Source organism: Nematolebias whitei, chromosome 10 (assembly GCF_014905685.2).
Source record: "Nematolebias whitei isolate Nwh7 chromosome 10, NemWhi1, whole genome shotgun sequence".
Taxonomy (NCBI): domain Eukaryota; kingdom Metazoa; phylum Chordata; class Actinopteri; order Cyprinodontiformes; family Rivulidae; genus Nematolebias; species Nematolebias whitei.
Genome location: NC_056507.1, coordinates 302,633 through 317,583, shown reverse-complemented (window position 1 = coordinate 317,583; position 14,951 = coordinate 302,633). Strand labels below are relative to the sequence as shown.

The following is a 14,951-nucleotide window of genomic DNA, read 5'->3' as shown; positions in this document are numbered from 1 at the left end:
CTGTACTCACTGACACATCTGTACTCATTGACACATCTGTACTCACTGACACATCTGTACTCACTGACACATCTGTACTCACTGACACATCTGTACTCAGTGACACATCTGTACTCACTGACATTTAACACAGGGTGATCAGCTTTAGATCTGGTTTTTCTTTGATGCTGATTCTGTTTATGCTTTTGTTATTATTCCTATTAACACAAGGTCATCAGATCTGATTTAGTATTTCATTGTTTCTAATTGTTTTTGGTTTTATATTTTTATTCCATGTGCTGTAAATATATCTTGCTACTTTTTATTTAATAATGTGATATTTTTGTTGAGCACTTTGGTAACAGTTTCTGTTTTAAATGTGCTCTATAAATAAATCTAACTTGACTTGACTTGACATGTTCCTGTTTTTAGTTTTCTACATTCACCTTAGAATCTAGCTGGTTTTTTTTTTGTTACCTTTTCCTTTTAGCCATCATATTTGTAAAAAAAAAACAAACAAAAAAAACTGCAGTATGACTTTTTATAATTGTTTATTGCTGTTGCTGTTGTCATCATTCTTTGTTGAAATCAGGTCTCTCTTGTAAATGAGTCCTTGAGGCTCAATGGGATTACCTGTCTAAATAAAGGTTGAATGAATGAATGAATGAATGAATGAATGAATTACAAGTGAGTTTTTGCTCTTTACATCCAAACTAAAACAATTTTGTTGGATGTGTAGATGAACAGATGCTGGGATATATTCATCATTTAACACGGATTCCTCATTTTTCTGGACTGAATAAAACATGCATTGAATTTAAGGAAATGCAAACGTGAGACGTCATTTATGTTTGACCCATCAAAATGAATGCGGTCATTTATTTACAGAATCAAAATTTAACATCAAACATTTACATTAATTTGGCAAATTATGAAAATAACAACATAAGCAATCAATCAGGAAAAATCATACGGCCATGATTTTTCCGTTGCTTCACCACAGACATTTATGAAAACTGTACAACTATGATCTTTTACCCACATGAATGTGGGTGAGCATTTTACACAGACATTTCTAAAATATCTGGAAGAATTTCTACTTGATAGAAAAGTTTAAAGATGGAAAGAAGTTTAGAGGGAGTAGGATGGTGTGTGAGAGGAGAAATGTTCACCAGAATCGACACTCTCCGGCTTTCTTCAGCTTTTCCTTACAGTACACTTAGGTGATGAAATCGGCTCCTTTACCTGGAGATGTCTCAGGTGAGATTCCGTTTAACGCACCCTTTCAGCGTCTCAGTAGGTTGGCTGTTACTCGTCCGAAGTAATGGCTAGTGAAAGTGTTATAATCCCATGGAACTCGGAAGAGCTTGTTGTCATGTCAGGATCATCCCGTCTCCATCAGAACATGAACAGAACTGGTTGGACTGTGTATCCAGCAGAACTCCATCAGCACTCCATCAGAACTGGAAAAACTCCATCAGCACTGCATCAGAACTGTCCCAGAACGGTTCCAGCACCATACCAGACTTAGCAGAACATGACTAGACCAGGAAGTACTGACATTTTAAAGACTCTTTCCCGGTTCACTTTTGGGATTTGTTCATTGGTCAGAAACGACCAGACGGGGTGTGTTTTGTGACGTAAGAGGTTAGAGACAGCGAGAATTGTTATGAAACAGATCAGAAATGTTCTCACAGACAGAGAGAGTTTTGTTTTGGCGCGTTTCAGACACAGGTGCTAAAACTTCTCTATTTACGTCTGAGAGGATTCTAAAAAACATGACAGTTCGTTCAACAACTTGTTTTTCGTTTGACTCCAACCTTGGAAACACACACTTGCTCACTCAAAGGCAGAAATCAGAAAATGCATACTTATTCTGTAACAGCTTTGACATGAGAATAAAAATCATTACTCAGTTAATAAAATTGATTAGTGCACTGCAACATCTAAAATGGTTTGAACTAAGACACTTTGATTATCAATATTTGTAAAATAGTAATGATAATAAAAAGAGTGTTCTTTTCACTTGAATCTTCAAGAAAGAAAGTCTCAGGATGGGTGAACCTGTATTTCTGAGTTCAAATGAATGAAATGACAGTTCCTGTCCCACAAGGTCCTAAAGGTCAAGAGTTTTGACCTAAGACTCAGTTTTTGACATGGGCCTAGTCCACTACAGTACCCCCTTTGGAAATCATCGCCTGTCCATGGAGATGAATTCCAACCGTGAACTTACGCCTTCGATTGTCCTTGAAGCTTGATGTAATCCAGCAAAGAAACAAGAGTCAAGAGTAATCCAGCAAGGAAAACAAAAGTCAAAAGTAATCCAGCAAGGAAAACAAAAGTCAAGGTAATTCCACAATGTTCTTGGTAATTCCATTGTGTTGATTATAATTCCATATCGTCTCGATAATTCCATTGTGGCAATGCTTTAACCCCTTGAAAACAGAGTCTGTAATCCACTGGAAAAAGTCATATAATCCACAATGGTAAATCCACAACGATTGGAAGTGTTGATTAATCAGCATACAGAGGGGTACCCTTGGGTTGAACTGAAGAAGCGGCCACTGGATGAAGAGTGGAGACCAACGTCAGGATTGCAGGTCGCCTCCAGCGAAGGTTGTCTCCAGCGACGTCCAGCCTGTGTCGTTCTGGTTCAAATGTGTCATGCAATTATGTGGTTTAAGGTGGGCTTATGAAGGTGATTTTACATAAGGCCTTAAACTATATGCACCTGGTGTGTAAGCTATTATGGTTGGGAACAGCTACGACTACCAGTTAAGGGGTGGAGCATGCTGAAGAGGGTAACTACAGGGGTTTAAGCCTATAGAAAAGGGTTCCAAACTATTTTTCCATTTCTAACTTGGCTTAAGTTAGCTTTACATGGCAAAATATAGTTTGGTTCAAATGTCTGTTGTCTGTTAGACGAACGACTTGAGATTGGGTGTTTGGTTTCCCCATAAATGTTTTGGAAGTCTATGGCGAGACTTATCAAAAAGAATTAGCTATCCCCCCGAATAGAATTGTTCGAGTAGGTTCGGCTTAAGCGTTGTGAGATCAATGTAGATTATGGTACTTAAAGTAGCAATAATATACATTGACTCCGCAAAGATTGCAATTTAATGAATGAACTGCATGTTGGCATGGTCAAAGGCCTCTTAGTCTCTAACTTAACTTACACACAAGATACATTCTTACCACAGAAACAACCAAAATCAACTAAACCACGTTTCAACACCGACAAGAGTAGTGACTAAGCATCTAGAAACATCGTTTCACTGCTTCTCCTCACCCTGGTTGTCAGTTTCAGTCGCGCTGTCCCGTGTGAGTGGCTTCTTTGCGGACCCGCTTACGCGAGGCATAATCATATCGAGGTGCGCTGCATGGCGATCCACGTCGACTCGGAGTTACGTTTGGCCCCGGAACAGGGATGCGAGTATCCCACACAATACGAGGGTTATCGTCATTAGCAGGGCTATGATTAATGTGTCCGCGCTTGACCACGCATAGGTAATTGGTTGGATCGGGTTCTTAGTTGTGGACCTGAGGGACTTGAGAACTCGGTTTATTGGTTCCACGTCGACGACTTGGGTGCCTTCAAAACGGATCCTTCCCAGAGTCTCTGGATCTATGTCTATAGACATATTTCCCAGGTACTCTGAGTCATCCAGAGTCGCGTCCCATCGTTCCGGATCGAGGTGATAGAGCGTCAAATCACCAATGTGTATGGTTGTTCCCTGGGGAACACTGATCCACATCGTTTTGTCCGGTAACGTCAAAGGTCTATTTGCCCCGGGTTGGTCGTAGGCTATGATCGCCTTTCTTTGAGGAGCGTTCACTAGCCAACGAGAGCCAATTATTTCCGCTTTTGCATCTTTAGCCAGGTGTCGAGGCGTTACGGTCGTTGAGCACTTAGAATTTTCCGGAATAGGTGTTAATCCGCAGATGCCCGCGGTTTTATTCCACATAAACGGTTTGCTCGGGCACAGATAGTGTATCTCCCGAGTGAGAACACACATCTGCAGGTTTGGAGCTAGGTAAACTGAGGGGTTGTCGTCGTGGTACGCAACCATCCTTGGTGTGTCAATTTGAACATGGTTTTCGCCGTGCCAATTGCCAACATTTACGACGTCCCTGAGTCTATATATGCCGTTTGAGGGAATTATCGGTAGGTTGATAATGAACGCCATTTCAAATGTTTTGTGATTGACGTAGATTGGGATTGCGCTACCGAGAGTGTAAGCCAGGTGTGCCTGTGTTTGCGTAACTTTTTCGTGCGTAGCGGAGCTGAGGATGTCGTTCACCATCTGTAGAGAGACTAGATACGGTGGGATCCTACCGGTGGCTAGTGTATCTACCGACGAACTGATATCTCTAAGCATGTCAGCAAAAATCCTATCCATTAGGTGTGCGACAGCGTAATCCGCTTCAACCTTAAGGGCTAACTCATTTACCGCTATTACGAGGGCTTTGATCTCTTGGGTGTGAGTATTCAGCACTAGAACAGTATCCTTTACGGTTTTAGTTACCTGTGTCAACTGTGTTAGTTGAAGGTTCATTTGCGCTCGGATCTTTGGGACCTCGCTCTCTACTTCATACACATGTTGTTTTAGGGACGTTATACTGACAGTGTTGTATGCGGACAAACCTAGGCTGAACAGTGATCCTAGTGACGACGCAGCAAGCAAAAGTCCGCCGATGCCGCGCTTTTGCCTTGTACTTATTCCGCCCAACTCTTGTTGAGTGTAAGTAAATTTATGTAGTTGTTTTAGGATGTGTTGGATCTCTGCTTTAGCACCCTCTAGGGATACTGTGTACCATGGCCTGTTTAACCACTCATTTTTAATGTTAATGTGTTGTTGGACCACGGTTTGGGGGTCGAAGCGGACGAAGACCTTTCGAGTGTATAGGCGGCAATCTGTGATGAGCAGTCCCTGCTGGTCCCGCAGAGCGATGCCCGAGGTGGGCCCAAGGGTTACGATCTCGGCTTGCTCTTCTTGGGTGGCACCCAAGAGGGTGAAGATTACCAGTAGTGGTATCATCATTGTCCTATGGAAACACAAAGAGATAGGTCTTAGCTTCGTAATGGTCAAGGGTAGGTCCTGTGAATTTAAACTATGGTTAAGTTTCTTATCCATTAGTTATCTTCTGCTTGGATGACCCTTATTCCCACGAGGTCAGATTTTGTGAGATCTTTGTCTCCTGAGGAGTTATTGCACGCCTTGTGTGGTTTAACCTGGTTACGATGTACCCATTTAACAGTTGGTTCTTTTTGGCCTTTACTGATTTTTATCTGGTAGATAATTGGAGACACTTTGTCGATTATCAGATGGGGTCCAGTCCATCTGGGCATCAGCTTACGGGCGAGAGTTCCGGTCCCGGACTCTCTTCTCCCAGTTTTGGGTGCAAACGTGTAGTACCAGACCCTGTCTCCCACTTGGAGTTCCTCGTGAGAGGCCTTTTGGTCGTAGTACGCTTTGCGTCCTTCAGCTGATTTTTCCAGGTTTTTCTGTGCGAAAGCAAAAGTGTTTTTAAGGTGTCTTTCCAAGTCTTTCATGTATTGTTGTGTGGTGTAGGCTGTTGCCATGGCAGCATCGCCTGGTTGGTACAACAGGTGCAGAGGGAGAGTCATTTGTCGACCCGTCATCATCTCGAAAGGAGCGATGCCAGTCGACGTGTGTGGAGTGGCCCTTATGGCCATGAGGACCAGAGGGAGTTTCACGTCCCAGTCCTTGTGGTTTGCAGCTACGTATTTTTTCAAAATACTCACCACAGTCCTGTTTGCTCTCTCAACCTGGCCTGAAGCCTGTGGGTGGTAGCCAATATGGAAGTTGGCTTTGACGCCTAGCGTCTTCCACAGTTCCTTCATTACTTCACCTGTGAAGTGTGTACCTTGGTCTGAGTTCACCCTAAGGGGAAGTCCAAACCTTGAAAATACATGATTAATTAACAACATAGCAGTGGTTTGTGCTGTGTCATTAGGGGCTGGTAGACATTCTACCCATTTGGTAAACGCGCAGGTTACCGTGAGAAAATATTTATTTCCTCTAGAGGTCTTAGTGAGTGGTCCGACCCAGTCAATCTGGAGGTCCGACCATGGAAATGCAATGCCTCTACTGTGCAGTGGTGCTCTGTGAAGTGGTCTGGATGGTTGAAACTGGCCACAGATCAGGCACCCTTTTATGTAGTCTTTGACATCCTTTTTCATTCCAGGCCAATAAGCAATCTGTTTCAATGCTTTCAGCGTGGCATTGTCACCCTTATGTCCTGCGGACGGAAGGTCATGTGCATGGACTAACATCACCCCCCTGTGGTCATGGGGGACCACGAACACTGGTGAGGACGTCCGTCCATGAGCAAAAGTTAGGATGCCTTTAACTAGTTTCAGCTGTTTGCGCAGCTGAAAGAGGACTTTAAGGTCTGGATTGGAATCCAGCTCGTCTTTCGATGGAGTGTATTTGTCTGGGTCAGTCAGATACAACATCATCGAGTTAATTGCAGGATCCAACTTCTGAAGTTGGATGATGTCTGGGTCAGTCAGCATCGGGCGCACAGAAACTGTGTTATCAGCAGGTTTAGCTGCAGCTTGTGCGCGTGTGACTGCCATTACCTCAGTTGTAGCTTGTGACGACTGAGTGTTGAGTAGCCAGGAGGGGTTAAAGGACCACGTGGGTCCGTCAACGGCTCCTTCCTTGGCTAGGGAGTCTGCAAGGTCATTGTAGTGCTTGTCATCGCCTGGGACTCTGGAGTGTCCTGGAACTTTCTTCCAGAAGATCTGTAGATCATGTGATGTCACCAAGTGATCACATGTCATGAAAAGCTCTTTGTGTTTTACCACCTTTTTGTTGCTTGTGAGAAAACCGTTCTGTTTCCACAGAGCGAGATGACACAAGAAACTCAGTCGAGCATAGTTAGAGTCAGTGCAGGCCTAGTCCACTACAGATGAGATGAGGCAGAAGTCTGACTGATGGAAGGTTCTGCTTCTGTGGTGGTCAGTCTCTGTAAAGTTTTACAGAAGTCCTCAAATATAAGAACAAAGCACCACCTAGTGATTTAATAAAAAAAATATAAAGATCGAGGTAAAAAGAACAAACCTTAGTGAGAGGGATGCATTATTTTTTGATCTGATAAATTTGGGATTAAAAGTTGTATTTAGTGTATTTTAATGTGGTTGATTGAGTCGTAAAGTTACTGTGAGGTTACGAGAGCATTTGGAAATATTCTGACAAGAATTACAACCTAAATAAATAAAAACACAGCCAACAGTAAGTGTGTGACAGTTTTTATTCCCATAAGGCCTTCTGTGAGTTGATATGTTGAAACGAACATGAACTGCAGTGTTTAATTTGTTCTGGGGTCTCTGAAAGCGTTGCAGTTGAAAAATGCCTCCTTAGCAGAGAAAACCTCAAATTTCTGAACTAAAACCTTTCTCAAAGTTGTTCATGATCAAAATATGAGTGCACCACTTCTGTTTAAAGATCACACGTTGAGATTAAAGCGGTCTGCTGTCAAACAAAGTCTGTGTGGTATGCAACAAAATAAAACCGGTCTTGGCTGTAACGGGTTTTCCTGCTGCAGAGGGCCTACGAAGTCCTGTCGCAGCATCCTCAGGTCCTCGGCAGCAGAATCGCCATGTTGGGTCTGTCCTTGGGCACCAGCATCACCCTGAAAATGGCCGTGTATTCCAAAGTTATAAAGGTAAGAGTCCTGTCTGTCAGCAGAACCAGAGGGAGCGGCGTTTGTTTCACGGGTCTGACTTTGTGTGCCAGCTCAGGTGTGCCGTGTGTGTCAGCGGGAGTCATGTTCAACCACAGGAAGGGTCTGTGGCGGAAGTACTCGACTGCTTTAACAAGTAAGTGCTGCTTTCTGCTGTGAAGACACGACTGAAGTACACGTGAATATATTTTCACAAGAATGTGACCTCTGGCCTTTTTTCACTCCACCAGGAACGTGGAGAAGACTCGGGTCAACGAGAACAATGAAGTCATCTGGCATGACCTGCTGCTGCCCATCCCCACTGACCCCACACAGAAAGTGGAGGTGAGTAACACCGTGCACACTTTCTCGCATACATTCACTTTTCTGATTTTCTAACTTGTCTCAATATCAAGAGAGTTTTGTGGCACTTTTGATTACTTCACATGAAGTAATAGATTGCCTGAAAATTTTGGAGCAGGACAAGGCTATTGACCGTTTTCTGTACCACAGACTGTACCCAGGGGAGGCCACACCTAGTCTGTATGGTTTACCTAAAATCCACAAACAAGGTGTACCTTTAAGACCTATTGTTAGCATGATTAACTCTGTCACTTACAATGTTTCCAAATATCTGGCGTCTGTACTCATCCCTTTAGTTGGCAGCTCAGAACACCACATACAGAACACCATGGACTTTGTGGATAAGGTGAGGGATGTCATCATGGAGACTGATGAAACAATGGTCTCTTTTGATGTCACATCACTCTTTACGTGCATTCCTGTTGATGATGCAGTAGAGGTGGTCAGTTTAAGATTAAAATCAGACACCACTCTGAGCAGCAGGACCACGCTTTCCACAGAACAACTGTGTCAACTCTTGAAACTGTGCCTGCAGTCAACCTACTTCACATATGGGGAGCAAAATTATAGGCAGAAACATGAGTGTGCTATGGGGTCTCCAGTTTCTCCTATTGTTGCCAACCTGTACATGGAGGAGGTAGAAAAGAGAGCCTTGACGTCCTTTTCAGGGACACCACCAAGTCATTGGTTCAGGTATGTTGACGACACCTGGGTTAAAATTAAATCTCAGGAAGTCCAACATTTTACTGACCACATCAACTCTGTGGATAAATACATCAAGTTCACACGAGAAGATGTAAAAAATGGCAGGTTGGCTTTCTTGGACTGTGAGGTCTCAGTCTCTGATAGAGGACATTTGCAAACTGAGGTGTACCACAAACTCACCCACACAGACCAGTATTTGCAGTTTGACTCCCATCACCCTTTGGAGCACAAGTTAGGAGTCATCAGGACTCTGTACCACAGAGCAGACAGCATCCCCACTAGCTCAGGAGCCAGGCAGAAGGAGAAATCCCACACAAGACAGGCTCTAGAACAATGTGGATATCCTAACTGGGCCTTCCTGAAAGAAGAAACCCAAACAGGACTCCAGTCAGCCATCAGGTGAAAAGGAGGAACCCAGACCCAGACCAGTGGTCATTCTGTATGTTGAGGGAGTATCAGAGAAACTGAGACGTTTATTTTCTAAACATAACGTCCCAGTGGCTTTTAAACCCCAAAATACATTAAACACTGGTTCATCCCAAAGATCCAGTCCCCCGGCACAAACAGAGTAATGTTGTGTATGCTGTTCAGTGTCAGGAGGGTGATCAGTCTTACATCGGGGAAACTAAACAGCCACTGGCCAAAAGGATGGGCCAGCACAGAAGATCAACATCATCAGGCCAGGACTCTGAGGTCTACACTCATCTCCAGGTCAGCGGTCACTCTTTCAGGGATGAAGATGTTCACATCCTGGACAGAGAGGAACGATGGTTTGAGAGAGGAGTAAAGGAGGCCATCTTTGTGAAAAGAAACCGTCCATCATTAAACAGGGGCGGAGCCTCCAGGTTCAACTGTCCCCCTCTTACAATGCTGTGATTGCTAGTATCACTCAGCCCTCTGTGAATAGTAAACAGCCATCAGGTGCTAATGATCCATTGTTAGGCTGATGGTCCTTCTTGAGCATGTGATCAGCTGGTTCTGGTTGTCAGCAGCAAACTGGTTGATCCACTCTGAGAAGGTGCTATTTAAGAGACTGAGCTGAATACAGCACCTCAGACTGAGGAAGTCTCTTGGATGAGAGACGAAACGTTTCTATATTTTTTTGCTTTTTTTGTTTTTTGTTTTTTTTTGAATGTCCAGAGGACCAGATTGAACTTTTTTGGATTTTTCTAACTGGATTATTGAGCATGCATCAGGATATTACTTCACATGGACAATCATAGATCTCATTTCCTCAGATGCTGAATATTTTGAATATCTTGCACCAAATATATTAAGGTTTTGTGGGGGAATACTTGAATAAAGAGGTGTGGTCACCTTGTTAACAGATGTGCAATCAAAATACTAAATGCGGTCGACCTCGATCAAAGTCATAATAATGTGAGTTCTTGGCCATGTTGTGATTCCCCTCACTCAAATAAAGACACAAAAATCAATGAGTTAAAATCACAACTCTGTAAAGTTTATTTTCAGTTTGAATAGTGACAATATTATGGAATTATGGCAAATATGAAATATGAATGAATAACCAATAGTATTATTTCAGAAAGTGAATGATGTAAATAGTCTTAACTTTGAGAATAGAGGTTATCTAAAATTTAGTACTCAAGTCAAAATTTAGGTAAACTTTATCTCAGATTTGTGAACTAAATTAAAAGTGTCTAAAAAAACTTTGTTGACACCGAGAGTCATTTCGTTCTTCAGGAGGAGGTTTTATCCTACCAGGAAAGTTGTCCTCATTACCACAATGGATATGATGAAAGCCAGAGGTTCACGCCGTCACAAGAAGGGATGTCTTTCCTTCCATACTACGTCTCTTCCAGCAAAGCAGTGCCTCATCACTCCGGGGTGTTTGAGGGTTCCTTGAACTTTTCTTTTCAGCTGACTGGCTCTGTCCAAGTTGCAACTGCATCGGAGCCCTGTGGACTTCTCGGGCTGGCTCAGAGCCATCTCTCCGCCAAAAAGTCGCACTTCTGCCAACTAGAGACAACTTCTCCAACTCTTCTTCCGTGTCAGCATTACCCGACACTACGAAGAGACTGTGCCTCTCGATTTAACCAATCACTGCAGCTTACCAACAGTGGGTGTGATATATATATATATATATATATATATATATATATATATATATATATTCTACTCTATTCTATATCTACTCAGATTTGTGTGTCTTGAATGCGTTCAAGTTAACCAAATTACTATAGACTTCCGTTGATGTCTACATGTTCATTGGTACTGAACAAAGTATTTTTGGTCAGTAGCTTCTGAAGAATGTGTGAGTCAGGTGTTTATAAAGTTAACAATATGTGTTTCTAAATGTATGAAGTGTGAAATCTGTGTACCGTTTGTCTGTGAGCAGATGGGTCGACTCCAGTGTCCTCTGTTGCTGATTGTTGGTGAAGACGACCAGAACTGGTGTGCCTACGAGTCTGCATTGGATGTGAGTTGACTGACCAAATTCATTTGTTTAATTCAGTTCAGTTTTTTATACAGGGCTATGACACAGAACAAAAACTCAGCTTTGTCCACCCCCACAATTTCAGTAAACAGCTACTTTTCTATTTTTAAACCTGTTTTAACGCTTTTAAAAACATGAGCTTTTATTTTTTAGACATGAATCTAGGAAGGAGTGGCCGATTATTGATTAGGCAGCCTGCTCAATAACTTTTAGAGTAGGAGGCTAACGACTCAGAGCTGGAGTCACCTCTCAACATCAACACAGATGTTCTGTTTGGTGAACGCAGACTGTTTAAACACTGATCACTGAAGAAAATGTCTCATCAGCATCACAAGCATGGAAATGGTTATGAAATCACAATCAGCAGCAGCTGTCAATCAATTTTGTAGAGTGAGATAACACACATTTTCAAGAATCCAATAAAGAATTATTTCACAGTGAATTTATCTTTATTCTTATCTTGTAGCAGTCCCACTTGATTGCAGGCAGCTCCAAAACTTCACTTTGTTTTCTGTAACTACAGGCAAGATCATGAAATCTGATCCACATCAAAGCATCATACTGTGAACATGTGAATAAGACGGTTTAAACTCTTTAATTTTATGACTAGTCATGTTCCTCAGGGGCAAATCAATCACCTTATTTAACTGCTTACAATACTAGTTTTAAATGTGTTTACACAAAAAACTAGTCAGCCTTTTCGAGCTGTCTCAGCCTAAAATAAAAATGTGTAAATGTATTTTACCATACCATACCATACCAATTTATTTATAAAGCACTTTAAACAGTGACAAAGCACACCAAAGTAAAGTTTAACTCACCGTGATGCATGTATTAAGCTGCAGTAACGTTAACAAACATAAACTTACTAGCTGAAGTCCCAGACACAGCTCTGTCCTTGGTGCAAAGCAGAGTCTGGTCATGGAGATGTTGAATCAGGCCATCCAGGCTCCAACACCCACAGGCTGACTTTAATGCTGAGAGGAGGAGGCTGCGCTCCTCTCTCCTTGCAGTCAAACACGGAGCAACTTTCCACTTGTAAACTGAAGCCGTTCGACGACATACGCTGCACACGTAAACCCTGTCTGTGGCGTAACCAGTGCCATAGACATACAGCTTTATGGCAGCTCTATACAGTTCTGGGTGTAAACACATATGTCTGTTTGTTATATGTCTGTGTTTTACCTGCCTGCGTGCTGAAACCATTTGTCACGTTACAGCCAATCACCGAAACTTGACATAGAAAGAAGTCATGTTTCAATCCAGTCACCGACCGATGCAGTTCGGTCGGTGCCATAAAAGAACTGAGGTTTGGTAAACAGTCCTAATCGGGGGAAAGCAACACATCATTAAAACTGACCGAGATCTGACTGAGACATGACAGACTCCTGTCATCTGCAGAAATATTCAGATGACTGCAGTGGATCAGAGATGGACAAGAAGCTGAATACAGGGAACTGGTGGACCGCTTTGTGGCATGGTGTGGAAACAATCATCTCACGTTGAACGTGAACAAAACAAAGGAGATGATTGTAGATTTCAGGAGAAATAGGAACAGGTCCAACTCTATTTCCATCATGGGAGAAGAAGTGGAGGTGGTGGACAAGTATAAATACCTTGGAGTTCACCTGGACAACAGACCGGACTGGAGATGCAACAGAGAAGCGTCTACAAGAAGGGACAGAGCAGACTGTACTTCTTGAGGAAGCTGAAGTCCTTCAATGTTTGCAGCAAGATGCTGCATATCTTCTATAAGTCTGTTGTAGAGAGCGCTGTCTCTTCTGCCATCATCTGCTGGAGGAGCAGCACCAGAGCAAGTGACTTCAAAAAGATCAACAAGCTCATAAAGAAGGCTGGCTCAGTTCTGGGGACTCCTCTAGAACCTTTGGAGATGACTGTTCAAAGAAGGATTCTTCATAAAATGAAGAACATTATAGACAACCCTCAGCATCCTCTTCATCAGACTGTCATACAACAACAGAGTGTCTTCAGTCAGAGGATTCTTCAGATCTGCTGTAAGACAAGAGATCCTTCCTGCCCACAGCCATCAGCATCTAGAACAACTCTTTAATGAAACCAGGATGATGAGTTACCACAACATTTAATTTACCTCTGGGATTAATAAAGTATTTTTGAATTAGAATTTGAAAATGTATTTTAAGTGTTAAATTACCCAACAGTGAAACCATGATCCCATTGTTTTTTTTAATTGTGCTGTAGACTGAAGCTGACAAGACAAAACCCAAGTTGTGTGGTTGTGGAACCATCTGACTTTAAGTCCCTGTTTTCCAGATGAAGGAGATGATGGAGCGAGCAGGGAATAGCCACCTGCTGACCGTCCTGTCCTACCCAAACGCAGGTCACCTGATTGAACCACCATACTCACCGCATGCCCGAATCAGTCTTTTCAGAGACATCGCTTCACGTCAAAAAAGTAACTTTCCCTTCAAGTTTGAGTGTTTTAAAAGTGATCTTGTGTTGAGTTCATAGGGCTGTTTTCATTGTTTGCAGTGATGGCTTTGTGGGGCGGACAGACTCTGGGACATTCTCGTGCTCAGGAGGACTCCTGGAGGAAGATGTTGATATTTCTGAGGGAGAATCTGTATGGCGGCACAAAGCCTGGTGCAACCTCACTTTCCCAGCTTTAATTAACAAGATGACGAAAGTCCCAAATGAAGTTGAACTGATTCTACTGAAAGACGATGTGGTTTGATTCTTATCAGAAGCACTTATTGGTGATCAGAAGTGAAATCATTGCTCAGGTGAAGATGTGTATAAATGTCTTTTTATTCACACTTAAATACAAATTTTTTATGGATCAAACAATGAAACCATGCATGTTCCATCATTCTGTATCTTTTAATGTTTTCATAAAATACAGAAAGAACAAAAATGTCTGGGAATAAGCAGAAACCTTCTCTCAGAGAGACCGTAACCAATGATTCTACAACAAACCACGGAGGACGACTGAAACTGCAGCTCTGACTTGCATTCCATATTATTATGCAAATATTCTTATTTGCTGTTCCTAAGTAGTCGGTGCAAATGACAGTCAACAAAAAATTCAAGTCATCAAATGTTAAAGCAGAGCTGTTCAACAAAACTGCTCAGGGGGCCGCAGTTTCTGAAACAGCTCGGGGGCCGGACATCCAGCGATTAAAATCATTAAATAAATAAACCAAAGTTTAAAATGACCCAGGCCTGGAGTGGCCAATCGGGAGGGTCTGGAGAATACCCGGTGGGCTGGTCTGATTTGTGGACTGCCTCCTCCGCAGGGCTGCAGCTCTGGTCTTTCTTCTTTATTTTTCAACAAGTCGACTCCGCTGCGTGACCTGTCAATCAGTCCAGTAGACGTGTCAACAAATGACCAGTCGGTAACCTCAATTTGTCCCGAAGGTAAACGCCCCTTACATAAGGCTGCAGCCTGGACGCTGCAGTCAGGGGGGTTCAAGTATCCCACTCGAGGGGTTTGTGAAAAATCACCAGAACAAAATGGTTAAACGGTGTCAGTGGAGAATCCAGAAACGTGTTACTCTGAGCGTTTAGAGGGTGGGATACAGTTGATTCATTTTCAAAAATTAAACGGAGTTTGGAAAACGTAAAAAGTCGGGGACCGACCCCATCAGCTGATCACAAGTTCACAACAGGAAGTAGCTACCATATGTTCATCTCTACGAAAGTAACTGCAGGTAAATCCTCCATTTTCTGTCATAATTTAATTACATTGTATGCTTAATGGTTAAATTAAAGGTTA

General features: G+C 42.6%; 1 protein-coding gene across 2 annotated transcripts in view; it reads left to right on the top strand.

Moving 5' to 3' along the window:
- Positions 1–14,019, top strand: part of LOC119415365 (peroxisomal succinyl-coenzyme A thioesterase) — a 41,518-nt gene extending 27,499 nt beyond the window's left edge. Inside the window, exons 6-11 of one of the 2 annotated variants that reach the window (XM_037682496.1) lie at positions 7,555–7,674; positions 7,746–7,828; positions 7,923–8,016; positions 11,099–11,179; positions 13,490–13,631; positions 13,723–14,019. In XM_037682496.1, coding sequence (XP_037538424.1) covers positions 7,555–7,674; positions 7,746–7,828; positions 7,923–8,016; positions 11,099–11,179; positions 13,490–13,631; positions 13,723–13,910 — 708 coding nt within the window. In that variant the 3' untranslated portion in view covers positions 13,911–14,019. Of the gene's footprint in view, positions 1–7,554; positions 7,675–7,745; positions 7,829–7,922; positions 8,017–11,098; positions 11,180–13,489; positions 13,632–13,708 lie in introns of both variants that reach the window. The other variant, XM_037682497.1, reaches the window with a different exon arrangement.
- Positions 14,020–14,951: the final 932 nt, after the last annotated feature.